General features: G+C 37.2%; 1 protein-coding gene across 1 annotated transcript in view; it reads right to left on the reverse strand.

Annotated features, from left to right (window-relative positions):
- Nucleotides 1-21,097, reverse strand: part of CENPC (centromere protein C) — a 51,951-nt gene that overhangs the window by 25,044 nt on the left and 5,810 nt on the right. Inside the window, 8 exon segments of the mRNA XM_049789848.1 lie at nucleotides 2-57; nucleotides 222-318; nucleotides 321-426; nucleotides 3,518-3,757; nucleotides 11,616-11,889; nucleotides 14,317-14,416; nucleotides 16,859-16,953; nucleotides 19,953-20,023. Coding sequence (XP_049645805.1) covers nucleotides 2-57; nucleotides 222-318; nucleotides 321-426; nucleotides 3,518-3,757; nucleotides 11,616-11,889; nucleotides 14,317-14,416; nucleotides 16,859-16,953; nucleotides 19,953-20,023 — 1,039 coding nt within the window.

The following is a 21,097-nucleotide window of genomic DNA, read 5'->3' on the forward strand; positions in this document are numbered from 1 at the left end:
TATGGCTTCTAGAAGATTTCCTCATATTTACAGAGAGGCATTTTAGATTTTGCAGATCTACGAATTATTTTCCATTTCATCTGTCCACAGCATGGTCCGCTACCCAAAGTTTTTTTGTTCAGCCGCAGGGCTGAGATTCTCTCTGGGTAAGTATTAGGAGAAGAAATGTCATTTGTCAAGAGTCACAGATTTTCTGGGATGTTTTTCTCTTAGTGTCTTACTTTGAAGTAATAGTCGTATTGCTCTTAGCAGACGGGACATAGTGCACTGTTTCAGAGGCCCAGACTTTCTTGGTATAGTAATCCATGAAAGACTGGCAACATACTTTTATCTGATTCATCAATTACAAATTCATCCTCTAACAGCTTCAAATCATTTACAGGAGATGAATGAGGTGGTTCAGTCACTATATGCTTAACAACAGGACTAAAACAGAAGTTATAATAAGTTATAATATAAGATAGTTTACAAAAGTAAAGCTTTTTACTTTTAGTGAAAAAATAATAAGTTTACCTAGGAAATAAAATCTGCACATAATGAAAAAACAGTTCACATAACTTTTCCTTACCTATATGTATCCTTCCCCTTTTATATTTTTATACCTGATCATATTAAATACTATTAGAATTAACAGAAATCTAAAACTAGAAGGAAGTAAAGACATGAACTAATCTGAGACTCCATCACTATTTATATTTAAAAAAAGATAAAACCAGGGGCCGGGCGGTGGCGCTGGAGGTAAGGTGCCTGCCTTGCCTGCGCTAGCCTAGGACGGACCGCGGTTCGATCCCCCAGTGTCCCATATGGTCCCCCAAGAAGCCAGGAGCAACCCCTGAGCGGCACAGGGTGTGGCCCAAAAACCAAAAAAAAAAAAAAAAAGATAAAACCCAAGAATCTAAAGCAATAGCACAATGGGTAGGGCATTTACCTGCATGCAGCCAACCTGAGTTTATTCCTATAACTCCACATGGTCCCCAAACCTGCCAGGAGAATCTCCGAGGGCACAGCCAGGAGTAAGCACTGAGTCCTGTCAGATGTGTACCCTCTCTCCCCAAAAAATGAAAGAAAAAATGAAATCCAGTAGTAATTAAATATAATAAATTGACAAAAACTGCATGTCATTATTTTATATGTATTAGTCTTCATAATAGATGACAGGACCTAAATTTCTTCACATCAAAAAAAATAGATAAAATAAGATTATTTCTGAGATATCCTCAAATCTACAATTTTAAGAAAACACTATTGGCACAAAAGAGAAAAGAGCTGGAAGTTACAGCTCATCTCATGAAGCTCACCACAAACAGGGCTGAGTTTAGTTAGAGAAATAACTACGTTTTGAACTATCCTAATAATGAGAATGTACGAGGGAAATAAAAAGCCTGTCTGGAGTACAGGCGGGGGTTGGGGTGGGGAGGAGGGAGATTTGGGACATTGGTGATGGGAATGTTGCACTGGTGATGGGTGGTGTTCTTTACATGACTGAAACCCAAACACAATATGTATCTAATAAAGTTTAAATAAAAAAATTAAAAAAAAAAAAACACTATTGGGACCAGAGTGACAGTACAGTGAATAGGGCATTTGTTGATCCCTGACATTCCATTCAGTCCCCTACCCCTTTCAGGAACAAGCCCTGAGCACTATTGTGCGTGGCCCAAAAACAAAAGGAAAAAGAAAGTATTAGTAAAGTATAATGTAAAAACAATTCCTAAGTTTAAATAATTTAAAGACATCTTCCTATGTTAGTATTTTTGTTTGTTTAGTTGGTCCCTCAGCATCCATATGTGGAGTAGGGTAATCAAACCCTCTGGTCTGCATCCTACCAACAGTAACTATATTCTAGTCCCTGATTTTCTATCCTACCTCCCTGATTTTTCTTTCTCTTAATGAAAGCAGCTATGTTCTTTCTACCTTAATCTGTAACAAAACTACAGATTAAAGTAGGTATAAAGAACAAAATTTTAGATAAAGCTACTGAGTAAACTTTTGTTCCTGCGGTTTTTTCTGAGTTAACTATGCTTATCTAATTTTAGGCACAGTAGAAGTAAAGTAAAATAGAAAAATTAAAATAGAAAAATTAGGCTAGCCTTTTTTGTACTGATATGTAAAATAATTATGATTAGGAAATACCTTTTCTACTTCTCTAATCCCTAGTGAATAAAATATAAATATATATGCTATAAAAATATTCCAATAGTTTCTTTATTAACATGTAAGTAAGAAACTTTAAAATTCAATAAAAAAACAAATTTATGAACTGGATTGATAATACGAAGATTTAAGTGTTTGTCTTGCAGAATATTCAATCCCAGTTCAATCCTTAGTATCATAATGTCCTCTGAATATCACTTGATGCAGGCATAAAGACTCCTAGGCAACACCATCATGGACCAAGCAAGCACTACAACTTCAGGCCACACTCTGATTGTACCATCAATCCAATTGGCTAAAAATTGCCAGGAGGAGCTCCTGGGCCTTCTGAGCACCACTTTGGAGTCACTCTTCCTTCCAAATGTAGATTGGGATATAACAAGGAAAAGGGGCATGCCAAATCAGGGACAAAGGCAAAAATGTATAACCAAGTTGGCCAAACAGTTCACTAAAGAGTTGAAGGCCTTTAAATATCAGTTAACAAACTTGAAATTTACTTTACAATATTAATTTAAACTTGTCACAAAGTGAGGTATACTATTGAGAAGTGGGCATTGTACTAAAATGATGGGGTGTGTGGTTGTAGTCAACTGTAGGGAAGAGTGTCCACTTTTTGTTTATAGTCTATTAAAAAAGGTAAATTTCCAGGAGGAGCTCAGTACTTTTATTTACTGAACAGGGCAACAGAACAAATAAGAGTGCACAATAATTCTACTATGCAGCCACAGTTTAAGAAATTTTGTGTGGGCAGTGGACATTTTTTAAAAATAGATTAAACTATGTTTTAGCAATATCCTTTTATTGATATAGAAATAGAAATAGAGAGAGAGAGATGAATATTTCAAAAGACCACACAGGGGTAAGGCACTTGAGTTGCATGCATCTGATACAAGTTTAATCCTCAGCCACATTATTGTACTCAGAGCACTGCCAAGAGTGAATCCTGAACATATGGTCAAAGTAAGCCCCAAACAAGGCAGAATATAGGACAAAAAATAAACAACTAAAATTCTAAATAAGGAAGCATAGGAACCTTAATATAATTCTATTGCTAACTAGTACCTATATTCTATAGCATCAATATTATATACATTAGAAGTATTCATTAGAAATTGTACCAATATTACATTTATTAAAAAGAGCTAATGAATAAAAGCTAAATAAACATACTCTTTTACATCTAAATTAGTTTCTATTATTAGTTGATGGTTTGAGGGTTTTATATTGGTAAGAAGAAACATGCTCATGGGTAAAACATAACTTCAAATAAAACTTGTAAAACTCAAATAAGTTAAATAATAATAAGGAACCTTAAGATTAATAGACTGTGAAAAAAGTTTCATAAAGTACTCTCTTAACTCACCTGGATTCACCGTTTTTAACAGTTTCTAAAAACAATGCTGAAAAACTTTTTTTAGTTTGTGGCGGAATTTCATATTCTGAATCTTGAGTTGTTTTCTGAGATGTTCCTGACAGTGGCCTCTTTTGTGGCCTTTTTGATACTATATTCTCCAATTCTGTTTCCTTAAAAATTTGTGGCCTTTCTGATACTATATTCTCCAATTCTATTTCCTTCAAAACATCTTTCTCTTCAAAGTTTAACCTAAAATTAAAAGACAAACTGAATAAATTCCCCCAGTTTGTTTAATAATATATTTCTAAACTTCCTTTCAATTATAATAGAGATTACATTAAAAAAATTTCCTAGGGCCTTTATTTTCAATTTATAAATGGTGAATGATCATTTCTCACACAAAATATATAGGATAAATTGCTAAGAAAAATTAAGTTTACATTTCTCAATTTAAAAATGAGAAAAAAATAAATGAATGAATGAGACACAAAAGAATGGTAAAAAACTACACTCCAGGGGCTGGAGTGATAGCACAGTGGTAGAGCTTTTGTCTTGCATGCAGCTGACCTGGGAAGGACCCGGTTTGATTCCCAGCATCCTATATGATCCCCCCAACCTGCCATGGGCAATTTCTGAGTGCAGAGTCAGGAGTAATCGAGTGCCACTAGGTGTGACCCAAAAACCAATCAATCAATCAATAAATAAATAAGGTTTAAAATTAAAAATAAAACTACACACCAAGAGAGAACCTGCCTTCTTGGAGCTAAAACAGCACACTCCAGTGAATCAATTTGGAACCTGTGGCTTCTTTTTCCCATTGGCCCCACCCAAATCTCTTGGCCAGAGAATCACCATATCTGATGCCTTTCTAATCTCTAAACTCCAAAACTATGCAATACTAACATATATGCACAAATCACAAGTACATTCCTAAATATATATATATATAATCTCCTATTGGCAAACAGATGGGACATAGTATAGGACATTTCTTAGGAAGTGACTAGTTGACAATTTTCAGCCCGGTAAGAATAAATCAACTCTGTAAATATCAAGGAAATTAATCTGAAAGCAGATGTATTATTAGTTGCCATTTGATAGAAATATTTCAACAGATAGCTTCTCAAGTAACAGGGAATCTTAAAATCCAACAATAATGCCCACAAAATGCAAAAAATAATATGAAAACAAAGGAGCTCAACTCCCTTAGTCATAGAGAGACCTAGGCAAATCTGCAAGCCCACCAAAATGCCTGAGCCTGGTTGATGAGAAGAACTAGCCAGCAAAATTAAGCAATCAATAGACGAGACATTCAATCAACTGGAAGAACTTTCTCAGAAAATGAGAGAATCCATACAATGGAACAAAAGGAGCTAAAGAGCATGCTAGCAAGTCGTAATAGAGGAATCTCACACGCATGAGGCCAAATTGATAGCACAGCGGTAGGGCATTTGCCTTGCACACGGATTCAATTCCCTGCATACCATATGGTTCCGTGAATGTGCCAAGAGTGATTTCTGAATGAAGAGACTGGAATAACCTCTGAGCACCACCAGGTGTGGCCCCAAAAAAAAAACAAAATAGAATCTCACAGGCAAAGAACAATACAGATGAACTTGACGACAAATTACAGGCCAGCACTGATAAGAAAGTTGAAATAAACAAAAGAATGGAAGAAAATGTAAGGTATTTGATAAAGAGATGAGGAGTAATCTCTGAATTATAGAAATACCAGAAGGTGATGCTCCAGGGTAAGCCCATAAGACACCTTGACGATGAGGAAGCAGCAACAACTTGATCTAAGGGCAGGTTGCCCTACCTCAGCAAGAGATGAAATCAGAAGATGCTCTGCCTTAGGATGTGTGCAAGAACCAGTATCTCTAGTTACAAAAATCTGTCTAAACAACCGCCGACTAAGAACTTTTCCTGGGACCACAAAGAAAGACTACCCTAGGCTTCATCCTAGGACCTATACAAAAACCAAGATCTCTAACTACAGAAGATTGTCAACTGCAACTGAGCAGAAATTTTTTCTGGGACCACAAAGACATTGGGGCTGGAAAACCAGTATGTCCGGAGCCTGTAGTTGGTCTTTTGATAGTATGCTTCCTGGATGGAGATACCCTGTATCTCTTAGGTCAATGGAATTTTCTTTCTAAATTCCCCAACGTTTGATGTGCCTATGCAAAAAAAAAAAAAAAAAAAAAGCCATCTAGTCCAGCCTTTATAGAAAATAACATGGAGCTTCCTCAAAAACCTGAAAATTGAACTCCCATATAATCCAGCTATTCCACTCCTAGGGATAAACCCTAGGAACACAAAAATACAATTCAAAAACCCCTTCTCATATCAATATTCATTGCAGCGCTATTTACAATAGCCAGAATCTGGAAACAACCAAGATACCTTTCAAAAGATGAATGGCTAAAGAAACTGTGGTACATTTACACAATGGAATATTATGCAGCCGTCAGGAGAGATGAAGTCATGAAATTTTCCTATACGTGGATGTTCATGGAATCTATTATGCTGAGTGAAATAAGTCAGAGGGAGAGAGACAGACACAATAGTCCACTCATCTATGGGTTTTAAGAAAAATTAAAGACATTATTACTGTAATAAGGCCCAGAGACAATAGAGTTAAGGATTGGAAGAGCTGGAAGGACCAGCTCAAAATTTGAAGCTCACCACAAACAGTGGTGAACTCTGTTAGGGAAAGAACTACACTAATAACTAATATAGCAACGCTAAAGAATTAGAGGAGTAGAATGCCTGTCACAGATACAGGCAGAGGTTGGAGGGAGAAGGGGAGGCAATGGTAGTGGGAATGTTGTACTGGTGATGGGAGATGTTTTGTTTATAACTGGAACCCAACTACAAACATGCTTGTAATCATGGTATTTAAAGATTTATATTTAAAAAAATATAAATAAAATGCTTTTCCATTAGTCCCCTAAAAAAAAGCCACACCTGCCCCTCCACCCACCCCTTTTTTCTCCTTTTCTCCTTTTAATTTTTACTTATATTACTTATATTCTAGATAGGGGCTCTCACTTTTCCATAGAACCACAGAACTTGTATCACTTTGTCCTTTCTCATATTTCTATCTTTTTTACAAATTGAGGAAAGGAAAAAAAAAAAAGTAGATTGGACTCAGTGGCCAAGTGGTCTCAGGAACATTAAGTGGGGGGAAAAAAGTCAGTCCTAAATACCTAAGCCGATCTTCCTCCCTTCCTCCCTTCAAAAAAGAGAAAAAAATAAATACCCAAGCCAAAGTCAACAACAACAAAATCAAGAGACCCAAACTAGGGGTCAGAGCAGTGGCACAAGTGGTAGGGCATTTGTCTTGCACACCCTAACCTAGAACGGACTGCAGTTTGATTCCCCAGCATCCCCTGTGGTCCCCCAAGCCAGGAGCAATTTCTGAGCGCAGAGCCAGGAGTAACCCCTGAGTGTCACAGGGTGTGACCCCCCCAAAAAAGAGACCCAAACTATAATAAGCTAAACACAAAATGGACCTGTTACATGACCAGTCCAGGGAGCTAGAAGTGGAGATTTGGGATGCATACAGGGAGGTCAACACTAGTGGGAATGGCCCTAATTTGCTATCACTAAACACCTGAAATACAACTGTGAAAGACTTGTAATTCACAATGGCTTCAATAAAAAAATTAAAAATAATTAAAAATAATGCCCTGGGGCCGGGAAGATGGCGCTGGAGATAAGGTGTCTGCCTTGTAAGCGCTACCAAGGAACGGACCGCGGTTCGATCCCCCGGCGTCCCATATGGTCCCCCCAAGCCAGGGGCGATTTCTGAGCACATAGCCAGGAGTAACCCCTGAGCGTCAAACGGGTGTGGCCCAAAAACAAAAAAAAAAAAAAAATAATGCCCTTTAAGATGGGTGGAGATAGATTGACACTGGTAGTGGCATTGGTACTGAAATATTTTATGTCTAAAACTCAACTGAATAACTTTGCAAATCATAATGTTTTATTTAAAAATAAAAAAGAAATACCAGAAGGTGAAAAAGGGAAAGGGGAAGAACAAGTAGTGGGAAAGATAATTTTAGAGAACTACCGCACTCTCTGGAAGGAGGCTGTTGCACAAACTCAAGTAGCCAAGAGAATACCAAAACAACATAGACTCAAACAGAATACCATCAGAACATAGAGTAATAAAAATGGCAAAAACAAAAAAAGACTTCTTAAAGCAGTAAGGAAATAAACCGTTAAATATAAAGGAAAAAAATAACAACATAAAAATTAAAAACAAAAAATCACAACATAATCCCCCACAATCCAGGCAAGAAAAGAATAGAACAACATAATGAAATTACTGACTGAAAAAAGCTTTCAACATAGAATTCACTATCCAGCAAACCTCAAATTTAGACGGAAGGAATAAAAACATTCTCAGACAAGGCCCGGAGAGATAACACAGCGGTGTTTGCCTTGCAAGCAGCCGATCCAGGACCAAAGGTGGTTGGTTCGAATCCCGGTGTCCCATATGGTCCCCCCGTGCCTGCCAAGAGCTATTTCTGAGCAGACAGCCAGGAGTAACCCCTGAGCACCGCCGGGTGTGGCCCAAAAACCAAAAAAAAAAAAAAAAAAAAAACATTCTCAGACAAAAAAGAGCTGACAATAAACTAGCTCTAAATGAACTACTGAACCAAATAACATAAATTACATAAACTAAATTACCAACTTTAGAAGCAACAACCTTATACCCTAAAATGGTACAATAGCTCTTTATGTCAATAGTATCTTTGAATGTAATAATATTCAAAGGCACAGAGTGGTGGGATAGAACACGTAAGAAAAACTCATCCATTTGCTGCTTACAGAAAACACTTCAAAAACCTCACGATAGATATAGGCTCAGAGTACAAGGATAAAAATCAATTAAATAAGCCACTGGAAAACCAGAAATAAAAAAAAAATATCTGGACAGCTATACTTTCTTCAAATCAAATTGCATGAAACATAAAGAAAGTAATTAGAGACAAAAATAGATACTCTATTAATCAAGGGAACAATAGACCAAAAAGTAGTAACTCTAATCAACGTATACACACAAACTGTTGGGTCAGCAAAATTTGTAGGTTTTTGCTCACAAACCTAAATACATGGACTGAAACGTGATAATAGTAGAAGTTTCAACACACCACTCTCACCAGTAGATAGACCCACTAGAAAGAATATCAATAAGGAGATGAGCCCTAAGTGAGAAATTTGAAGAGCTGGGACTGATGATTTAATGGGGCCTTCCTTTTTCAAAAAGCTGGATACTTTCTTTTCTCATATACATGGAATATTCTTTGAGATAAATGATATTTTAAGACAGAAGTCTATCTTACATAACTTCACAAATATAACAATAATACCAAGCATCCTTTAAGACCACAATGTCATAGAGGTAAAAATTGATTATAAAGGGGCCGGGAAGGTGGCGCTAGAGGTAAGGTGTCTGCCTTACAAGCGCTAGCCAAGGAACGGACCGCAGTTCGATCCCCCAGCGTCCCATATGGTCCCCCCAAGCCAGGGGCGATTTCTGAGCACATAGCCAGGAGTAACCCCTGAGCGTCAAACGGGTGTGGCCCAAAAACCAAAAAAAAAAAAATTTGATTATAAAAAGATAATGGAGAAAATCTTAACACCTGGAAACTCAACAACATGCTGTGTAATAACAGTTAAATGAAAGAAGAATCAAGAAAAATATAAAAAAGATTCTTTGACACTAATGATAATGAACAAAATAGTTACTAAAATATATGGGACACAGCAAAAGCAGTAAGGAGAAACTCATAGAGATATGTATGCACACTGCTATTCATTGCAACACCTTAGTGTTGGATTCAACCTAGATGTCCAACAACAGATGAGTGGATCATGAAGATGTGATATTATGCAATAAAAAACTACATAGCTATAAGAAATGATGGAATTCACTGCAGAGTGGAGAGAATTGGGAGATATATTAAACAGAAGATACCTTGTTGAGTGAAGTAAACCAGAAGAATAAATATAGGATATCACTTATATGTGATACTTAAAATAACTGCATGAGGGGATGCATTGGTTTAAATGACGTTTTTTTCCTAGAACAGTCTTGGCCCATGTGCATAAAGAAAAAAGAAATAGAAAGATAGATGTGAAATAATGGGAGACAAAGGTTAAGAGGTTCAGCTACATGGGTGGAGTTAAGGACAGAATTAACTCCAAACCACAAAGTCAACAACACTAAAACCATGAGACCCAAACTTTAACAACTTAAAAAGATGCTGGTTATGATGACAGATTGGGGAGTATTGGTGTGGAATGAACTCTGGGAACACTGGTGGAGAGAGCCTGGCACTGGTGGTGGGATTGGTGCAAAGCCATAGTGTGATTAAAACTCAACTATGAGTAACTTTGTATATCACAATGCTTTAAATGAAAAAAAATTTTAAAAACAACTATATAACGGGCCCGGAGAGATAGCACAGCGGCGTTTGCCTTGCAAGCAGCCGATCCAGGACCAAAGGTGGTTGGTTCGAATCCCGGTGTCCCATATGGTCCCCCGTGCCTGCCAGGAGCTATTTCTGAGCAGACAGCCAGGAGTAACCCCTGAGCACCGCTGGGTGTGGCCCAAAGACCAAAAAAAAAAAAAAAAAACTATATAACAAAAATATGATTTACAAAGTCATTTTAAAGACTAATTTACAAACATTTAATATGAATTTGAACCAACTGGAAAAACTTAATATACATTGATTCTGATCAGATAGATAGTACAGTAGGTAAGGGACTTGCCCTGCATGCAGCTGTCCTGTGTTGGCTCCACAATACTCTATTTGGTTCCCTGAGCACCACCTGGAGTGATTTCTGAACAGAGAGCCAGAAATAACAACTATGCATATAGGGATGTCTGATGATAAGAAACGGACCGCGGTTCGATCCCCCGGTGTCCCATATGGTCCCCCAAGCCAGGAGCAACTTCTGAGCACATAGCCAGGAGTAACCCCTGAGCGTTACTGGGTGTGGCCCAAAAACCAAAAAAAAAAAAAAAAAAAAGAAATGAAATTACTTTATTTCTAAGCAATTTCCAAATGATGCTACTGCTTATTCTTAAACCACTTACTACACTTTGTAAAGAAAGATCCTAGCATTTGCATAATGGCTCCAAAACAAAAAAGACCCTAGACAGAAATATTCATTATAGTTCCCATATTGTTTTTCCTCAGAGGCAGGTGCTTAGAGGACCATGAGATGCTGGGGCCTCTTGCATATAAAGTATGTGCTCACTTGTTATGTTACCTTTCCATGTCGACTTTGCCTCCTAACTTTGCCTCCTAAAGACCAATGGGATAGGTCAGAAAATGGGCCCAGTTTTAACTATATCATCCTTACTGATCCTTATCTTCTCTACCCTAGAATAGTATGATATATTGTTACCCTTGTAATAAAAATAAAATACATGGGGCCGGAGAGATAGCATGGAGGTAAGGCGTTTGCCTTTCATGCAGGAGGTCATCAGTTCGAATCCCGGTGTCCCATATGGTCCCCCATGACTGCCAGGAGCAATTTCTGAGCCTGGAGCCAGGAATAACCCCTGAGCACTGCCGGGTGTGACCCAAAAACCACAAAAAAAAATAAATAAAAATAAAATAAAATACAAAATGTTTTTCTTAGAAAGTAACAACAAAATTTTATTACTAGAAAAAAAAAATGGGTGGTCCCCCCCACATAGACCTTTAGAAAAGTGTGCATCTACCACCCTCCTCACCCTGAATATAAAGATGTAAATTGACAGTAAATTGAGCACTTGTATGAGGCCTACCAGGGTGCAATTTACTGTGGGCCTCAGGGAACACCAGGTGTAATTCCTGAGTGTAGAAACAGGAGTAACCCTGAACATTACCAAGTGTAGCCCCAAAAAACAAAAAAATAAAAATGGTTTCCTCAATTTCTGTGAAGTACACTTTAAGGTCCTTTTTAATAAGTATAAACTTACCTTTATATATGTAAACGTATCATAAAAATGTGATGTTATCACAGTAAAACATCTTAATACTGTAACCACTTTTAAATATTATGATAAAAATTGAACAAATACTTGAATAATCACCTCTTTTTGGTCTTAAGAGAAATCTTTGTACTTGAAGGCAACGTATGTATTGAATTTTCAAATGTGTAGGCCTTTCTTTTCTGGTCAGTAGTTACATGAGAATTTTCTAACATAGATGGTTTTGTATCCAAAAAAATAGGTGGTGACACAACAAATAAATCTTTGTTTTCATCTTGACGATTTTTTCTGTCTTTACTTGACATTCTTCTTGAGTCACGTTTATTTTTAGAATCAACATTAGTTGCCAAAATGTTCTCACAATCATGGGTCTGAACTAGAAAAAACAATAAAGGTAAGTTTTTAATTAAAACAAGAACCAAATGTGTTTTTAAATTCAACAATAATTTAATAACAATGTGTTGCAAATAACTCAAAAGCAATTAAATTTGTGATCCCGAGACCCATAATTAAAATGTGAATTTATAGGCCAGAGAGACAGCACAGCAGTAGGGCATTTGCCTTGCAAGCGACCGACCCAGGACCAACAGTGGTTCGGATCCCAGCATCCCATATGGTCCCCATGCCTGCCAGGAGCGATTTCTGAGTGGAGAGCTAGGAGTAACCCCTGAGCACTGCTGGGTATGGCCCAAAAACCAAATATAATAATAATAATAAAATGTGAATTTACATATATGCATATATGTATATATAGATATATATATACACACACCAACTAATATACACACAGTATTATTTTTTTTGGGGGGGGTGCCCACACCCAGTGACACTCAGGGTTACTTCTGGCTATGTGCTCAGAAATCGTTCCTGGCTAGGGGGACCATATGGGATGCCGGGGATCGAACCAGGTCCGTCCCAAATACACACATTATTATTAACCTGTCAGTTGAGATGGGACTAAAAGCACCACCCAGAATTGACAAAATGCCCACGACTCATATCTTGGCTTTTAATTCCATTCTTCTTCATCACTGCTGGTTCAGGTCCAAAAAACAAACAAAAGAAGAATGGGATATGTAAAAGCATCCAAATAATAAAACAATAAAACACCCAAAGATGGAACAATTTAATAAAATTAATAAGATTTTATTAAGTTATAAACCAAAGTATAAAATAAAGTTACTATACCTCTGAACTAGAAAAAAAAAGCAAAATGAAGCCAAATCAAGAAAAGAAAAAGGTGGGGCTGGAGAGATAGCATGGAGGTAGGACATTTGCCTTGCATGCAGGACAGTGGTTCTAATCCCATAAGGCCCTAGGCCTTCCAGGATAGATTTCTGAGTGTAGAGCCAGGAGTAATCCCTCAGCAGTGCCGGGTGTGACCCAAAAACAAAAACAAAAACAAAAACAAAGAAAAAAGGAAATTATAACCAACAATTAAATTCGAAACAGAAAATATATTAGTATTAAAATATGAATCCAAATACTTTTCTTACATTGATGGTGGTGCAATTTTTTTATATGGCTTTGGTTTTTGGGCCTTATTTGGGTGGACTCAGGGATTACTCCTAGCAGACTCAAAAGACCACATGGAATGCGTAAGATCAAACCCAGGTTAGCCACTTGCAAGGAAAAGCTCCCTACCTGCTCTGGCCCCTTACATTGATGGTATAAAAGAAAATTTTACAAGTCTCATCTGTAAACTCACATTTCTCACTCCCTTCTCCCTCCTCCTCCTCCTTCCTTTCTTCTCTCTCTCCCTCCCTCTTCCCCTTCTTTTTCTCTTCCCTCCTCCTTCCCTTCTCTCTCTTTTCCTAGACACTCTCACTCTCCCCCTTCCCCCTTCTCTTTTCCCTCTCACTTCTTTCTCTCTTCCCTCCTCTCTTCTCCACCTTTCTCCTCTGTCTGACTGTCTCTTTTTTCTCTCTCTCAGAACACCGTAAATATGCAATGAGATTAAAAGGTTACCTCAGCAACATAATAAGAATAATGTTTGTTAGCTTTAACATTTAAATTTTTTACTCTTATCTCCAAATGAAGTTCTCATAGTATATGAAAAGCAAATAAGACATAAGGATGTCACTTGCCTTTCATATGTGAGGTCCTTCAACTACCAGAACCACAAAAAAGACATAAAAGAAAAAGAAAAATGGCAGTTAAAAGTTCAATCTGTGCCAGGGCCAGAGAAATGGTACAGTGAGCAGGATGTTTGCCTTGCAAGAGTAATTCATGAGGGCAGAGCTACTTGAAAATTCTGAGCAATCAGTTATAGTATGTTTCAAAAAAAAAAAACAAAAAAAAAAACCAGAAACTGCAACCTGTGCCATCTCAGTAGCAGAAACTTACACAAATGAAAATGTGAGGAATCTATTTAAGATGATGTTGTTTTATTTTATTATTTATTTAGGTTTTAGGGCCCACACCACTTTGTGGTGGTTGTAGCTTACTCCTGCCTCTGTGCTTAGGTGTCAGGCCCAGTGATGTTCAGGGGACAGTATGTGGTACCAGAAATTGAACCAGAGTCAGCCGTATGCAAGGCAAGACCTAAATGTCTTACTAACTCTCTAGCTATAAGAATTCTTTTAAAATGCAAATTAAGGTTTTTAAAGTAACCAGCACATATACTTGAGGAAAATGTTCACACACACACACAGACACACACACCCTCTCCCCTCCTCTCCTCTCCTCTCCTCTTCCTCCCTCCCCTCCCCTTCCCCCCTCTCTCCGTCCCACTCTCCCCCTCCCCCCTCCCCCCCTCTTACATTTTCCCCCACTGCAAATAATACCTTGGGATGTTACCAACCTGATCTCTTATCAGCATTCCTGGGTTCTTCAATTAAATGCAAGGAGGCTTCTTTGTGATTTGCAGAAACTGAAACTGATTTTACGGATGACTTTTGACCCTGATTTTAAAAAAGATAAAACAGAGACACAAAACTTTTAATTTTATAAAGCACGGCTCTTTTAAAAATGGAAAAATAAAGCTTTTTTTTAAAATTAGCTGGCAAAGTTGTAATGGCCTTAAAAAACAATTTAGCAGGGCCAGAGCAGTGGCACAGAGTGGTAAGGTGTCTGCCTTGCCGCATTAGCCTAGGACGAACTGTAGTTTGATATCCCAGCATCCCATATGGTTCCCCAAGCCAGGAACGATTTCTGAACACATACACTCAATATGTATGTAACCCCTGAGTGTCACCGGGTGTGGCCAAAACAAAACAAAAAAAAGACAATTTGGCAAAGGCCAACTTTATGGCCCAGAGATAAAGCACATACCATGAATGTGGCATTCAAACTCCAGTAAAGCAAAAAATATTTAAAAAATAAAAGTGCATTGAGTATGGTGCTTGCCTTGTATACAAACAATCTGGATTTGATCTCCAGCACCACATATGGTCCTCCTGAGTCCTACCAGGAGTGATCCCCGAATGAAGAGGCAGGAATAAGTAAGTCCTGGGCACCTTTCAATAACAGTAATAATTTAATAATTATAAAAATAAAAATAATTATAAAAATAATAGCAATTTGAAATCACCAAGTCGAAGTTTTATATCAAAGAAATACTGTTCTGATAACAACTTATTCTCACAAAAGACTGAATAAATTAAGTTTCATCACATGCACAACAAAAATTGAATCAATATAATAATATCTTATTACCAACAGATGTAATAATAATTACATAATATTATAAGACTAAGCTATATGGGGCTGGAGAGATAGCATGAAGATAGGGCATTTGCCTTGCATGCAGAAGGACCGTGGCTCAAATCCCAGCATCCCATATGGTCCCCAGAGCCTGCCAGGAGCGATTTCTGAGCATAGAGCCAGGAGTAACCCCTGAGCGCTGCCGAGTGTGACCCAAAAACCAAAAAAAAAAAAAAAGAATAACACCATAAATGTTAACCAAAATTAAATAAAGGTACATAAGTATATGATTACATTTAGAGATTATTTTCTGTGAGTTAAATAACATTTAAAAGTTAAATAAGAAGAGTTAAATAACATTTAAAAGATTTTACATAAAAGAAATGACTCTTGACTGGCACCTAGAATTTGGCTTTAAGCATGCTCCTTCCTTTAATAATTGGTAAAGGTGTACATACTATGCTAGTCTGTCCAAAGTGTTAGTATTATATGATGTGATGTTTTATGTTAACTATAAAAACGTTTTTTTTTTTCCTTCAGGAATAGAAAATTTGTAGTGCAAAGTGTCTATGCAACAGGACACAATAAAAAGCCACAAAAAACTTCATACACACATTTCCTATATTTCTGTCAGAGCAACAATATACTCTAAACAACACCTCTGTGAAGCACAGGAAGAATTCCTCCAGACTTTGCCTTGTATGTCTTTTTCTTTGCTATCTATAATGAGGTCAGAATGATAGTACAGCAGGTAGGGAACTTGCCTGCACACTGCCAACCTGGGTTCAATCTCCAACATCCCATAGTGATCCCTGTGCACAACTATGAATTATTGATTACTTAGCATAAAACCAGAAGCAAGCCTTAGGTACCTGGGGGCATGGCCACAAACCAAATCCAAACAAACAATAATATGTTCTGTCTATATAGAAATAATAAATCTCAGTCACAAGTACAACTGCTCTGAGTTTCATGATTCTTCCTAGCAAAGCACCTAACAGGTGGAAGAGTAGTTCTGTCACAGTTAAGATTATACTCACAAGTGGTAAAATACTAATACTAATGTATGTGAAAGATAAACACAAAACTCAAAGCAACATTTTTGTAGGAAAAAATAGGCAAAAGAAGGTTTAATGAATCACAGGTGCTTTGAAGATAATCTCTTTTTTTTTGGGGGGGGCACACCCAGTGATGCTCAGGGGCTACTCCTGGTTATGCACTCAGAAATCACTCCTGGCTCAATACCATATATGATGGCAAGGATCGAATCCAGCTCCGTCCTAGGTCAGTTGCATACAAAGTAAATGCCCCAACCGCTGTGCTATCACTTCGATCCTGAAGATAATCATTTCTAAGGTAAATAACAACTGAAAGATGGGTATGTATGTGGGTGTTCACTTACATAATTATACTACTTTACAAGGAATACATTTTGAAATATTTCCTTTTATAAATCTGAAATATACTATATTTTGAATCTAGAAAAGAGATACAGTATACACTGCACGTTGTTCAAGAAAACAGCTGTATCGGTTTTTAGAAAATTGGTAACATTTCATTTCACTTCAAATGTGACTTGAACTTTCTATAAATTTTTACAAAATATACAGGAAACATGAACAAAATTTTCATCATATCACTAAATGTACTATTTCACATGCCAAATGTTAAATTTGTGTCAACTTTCCTCTCTGACTTACCTTTGTAGATGGTGACAGAATACAACTATTTTCCATCCGAGGTGTTGATTGAAGCACTGATATTGTACAATGTGTGCTAAAATCATTAGCAATGCCTGAAAAATAAGAAATTAATATATATTATATAAAACCTTTAATTAAAACTAGAAGTCCTGCATACAATTCCAAGAAAACTAAATTAGAACTACAAAAAGTAAACAAGATTCCTGAAAAAAGAAGTGCCTGTTCTTCTAGATTAAGAAATAAGTATGTAAGAAATACTTTTGTACCATTTACATGTTTACTTCTTTGTTTAACCTGTTCTTTCTTCTCAGTACATTTTAATACTGACTGGCACTTCAAACATTTTTGCCATAGTTTGCTATTTTTCTAGAGTATACGAACTAAATTATAAACATTATATCATAGTTTCTATGATCCTAATAATTCTCCTCCACTTACTTTAATTTTAAGAAATATGAGTACTGGGGCCGGAGCAGTGGCGCAAGCTGTAAGGCATTTGCCTTGCAATAGCTAGCCTAGGATGGGCCACAGTTCGATCCACCGGCATCCCATATGGTCCCCCAAGCCAGGAGCAATTTCTGAGCACATAGCCAGGAGTAACCCCTGAGCATCAATGTGTGTGGCCCAAAAACAAAAAATATGAGTACAGGGGGCCAAAGTGATAGCACAGTGGGTAGGGCTTTTGCCTTTTATATGGCTTACTGGGATTTGATCCCCAGCATCCCACATGGTCCCCGAAGCCTGCCAGGAGTAATTCCTGAGCACCGCTGGGTATGCTCCAAAAACCAAATAACAACAACAACAAAAAAACGTTAGTACAGCAGGAAGAGCATTTGCTTTGCATGCAGCTGACCCAGTTTCAATCTCTAGCAAACATATGGTTCCCTGGGTCAACCAGGAGTAATTTCTAAGTGCAGTGCCAGAATAACCCCTGAACACCACTGGGTACAAACTAAAATAAAAAAATAGAAAGAGCTATTTTTTATTTTATATATTTATAGACAACCAAACTATAAGAATCTAAGTAAAGAAAATGATACAGCAAACCACTTCATCTCCTTGTTCTTCCTCTGCTTTTTCTAACATTACAGGTAAGGCTAACCCCGAGCTAATATCTCAGGGTCTTTATCAATGCAGAAGCAGATTCCTTTCCTTCCAACTGAGTCATGCTAGCCTCCACAGCCACCCACTCCTCCCTCAGGTCCTGAAAGCTATACTCATCACACCTTACATAGCTAACCAGTCCCAGAGTTAAGACAGGAAAAGAAGAACAAAAGCAACACATAGCCTAATTCCTTAGTGCCTTGGGGGTTGAGAAAAGAGGGTAAACTAACTACCATAATCACCCTGAGCAGAGTTGGAACTCACAAAGCTCAGTAGGGAAGAAAAGCAGAACCCCACCAAGTTCAATGAGTGAAAGTATTAGTATCAAATACTTCTGTAAATTATCTGAGTATGTCTTTACTAACACCATGTTAAAGATGTTTAAAGAGCTCAAAGAAATGATAACAGGTATTTCGCAAAGCACATGAATTTATAAGAGTATAAATTAGAATAAAACATTCAGAGGTGAAAGAAATTAAAAACAATACAAAAACCCCAGCTGCCAGCTGAAGAGATATAATACAGAGGGGAGGGTACTTTCCTTTCATGTGGCCAACCCGATGTGGTCCCCCAAGAATCTCTATGAATAATACCTAAGTACAAAGCCAAGAGTAACCCTGAGCATCACTGGGTTGTGACATGTCCTCTCCTGCAAAAAAATAAAATAAAATAAAAGACAAAACAAGAGAGGAGGATCTGAGCAAAACAACAGCAGCTGAGGAAAGATAAAGGAATTCTAAGGTGAGATGCAGGAAGTCCCTGGGGAAAAAAAAAGAAGATGGAAAAAAGCTTGAAAGGAAATGAGATCAATGGAATGAGTTCAAGAATTACAATATAAGAATCATCAGAGTCCCTGAAAACCAGGCAAAATAAACTTATGGAAGAAGCACTAATTAAAGGAATCACAGTTGGGAATTTCCCAGAACTAATGAGTATAAGCACTAAAGCATCAAGTCCAGAGGGGAGAGAGAAAACTTAGATTAGAAATTAGGTTAGGGGCCAAAGAGATAGCATAGAGATAACTCATTTGCCTTGCATGCAGAAATACAAAGGATAATAAGGAATTACTTTGAGAATCTTTATGCCACAAAACAAAAGCATCTAATGGATAAAGTTCTTGGACAGCTATAAATACACAAGGCTGAACCAAGATGATTTGGAATACCTGAACAGGCCTATCATAATCGAAGAAATTGAAATGGTAATCATGCATTTTTCATATATGGGACATAAACAATCAAAGGAAGGGAAGAACAAATGGCCAAAGTCATCAGAACTAGAATTTTTGTGTATAAAACTGAGCTTATTGGGCCCGGAGAGATAGCACAGCGGTGTTTGCCTTGCAAGCAGCCGATCCAGGACCAAAGGTGGTTGGTTCGAATCCCGGTGTCCCATATGGTCCCCCGTGCCTGCCAGGAGCTATTTCTGAGCAGACAGCCAGGAGTAACCCCTGAGCATGCCAGGTGTGGCCCAAAAAACAAAAACAAAAACAAAAACAAAAAAAAAAAAAACTGAGCTTACAATGGGTGGAGGGCCCCAAGGAGGAGGAGTCTTGGAGGGACACATAGGATACTGGTGGAGCAAAGCAAATACTCTTGTGATAGATGATAATGTAATGTAATGTTGTAATGACATGCATAAAAAATATAATTAACAGTATTTTAAATCCTGGCACTTCAATAAAGAGTTTTAAAAAATAACATTTTTTCCAGTATTATCCTGAGTACTAGAAACTATACATTAGTCTATAAATTACTTAAATTTTCTCAGACTATCCATATCTTGAAAAGCTAGAATGTCAAGCCTGCCAGCTGAGTACAAAGGCAGGAATAGCCCCTGAGCCCTGCCGGGTGTGACCCCACTTGCCCCTCAAAAATAAACCAAAAAGCTAGAATGTCTACACCACACGTTAATAAATATATATGATATGTATATATCATTTTCCGTCCAGCCCAACCCTCAAAAGTATCCAGAAATAAAGCCTTACTATTTTCTTCAAAACAGTCTTGTAGGATATCCATTATATTCTGTCCTTGCTTCTTATTAATGTCAAGTACCCTAACAAAAGAAAGGAAAATGTTAATATTTCTTTGAGAAACATTTGTTACTATTGATTGTTTTTACATTTGTTACTAATGTCTAAATACGCAAAATGACAAAGGTTTCATTTACTAATTAAGACAAAAACCCTATTTTTTACATGTGAGGACCAAAAATGTACTTGGAAGTTCAAGTTCCCAGAAGAGTGTGAAACATTAGTTTTGTCCCTCGGCAATTCTTACTTAACTAAACAGCCATGTCTAAAGCTACTACAGACTACAGCAATATTAACTTTTTTAAAATAAACCGACCAAGTCCTAAAATGCTTCTTTACCACTCTATGGTCACATACTTTGAACAGATCTAAACAAGTATTGTCTTCAAATGCATTTTTTATTTAATGTTAACAGTGGGTTATGAACTACTATCAAATTTAACTAAAAAGCCGAAGCAATAGCACAGGGGTAGAGCATGTATTTGTCTTGCATGTAGCTGACTAGATTTCAATCACCGAGATCCTATATGAGCCCCATGTCCACTGGGAGTAATTTCTGAGCACAGAACCAGTAGTAACACCTCAGCACCAATGGGCATGACCCAAAAAACAGATACAAAAAAAAATTTAATTAAAAACTAAAGATAATTATAGGTCCACATGTAGCTGTAATAATAAATTTTCTATACGCTTTATCTAGTTTCCTCGTTTCCAAAACCACAGTATACTATCACAACTAGTATCCTGGTATTAATATAACCTACCAATGTTAGTCAGGTTTCTCCAGTTTTACATATACTCATTCCTATATTTTTCTTTGTATATATATTGAATTCAATAAACATATGTAGGTTCAAATGTCATCACATCAAGAGACTGAACAGTTCCATAACCACAAAAATTCTTCATTGCTCTTTTATAACCTCACCCACATTCTTTCATTTCCACCAAATAAGTGACATTTTTAATATTACCAGTTCAATCCAGTCTATAGATCATTTTGCCTATAGTAGGCACTTAGACTGAAACAATCTCTTCCTAACCCACTGTTTATTAAATGAATTTCTTTTCCTGTGGTCACACTTGCATTAATACTT

This window comes from Suncus etruscus, chromosome 16 (assembly GCF_024139225.1).
Source record: "Suncus etruscus isolate mSunEtr1 chromosome 16, mSunEtr1.pri.cur, whole genome shotgun sequence".
In the NCBI taxonomy this organism is placed as follows: Eukaryota; Metazoa; Chordata; class Mammalia; order Eulipotyphla; family Soricidae; genus Suncus; species Suncus etruscus.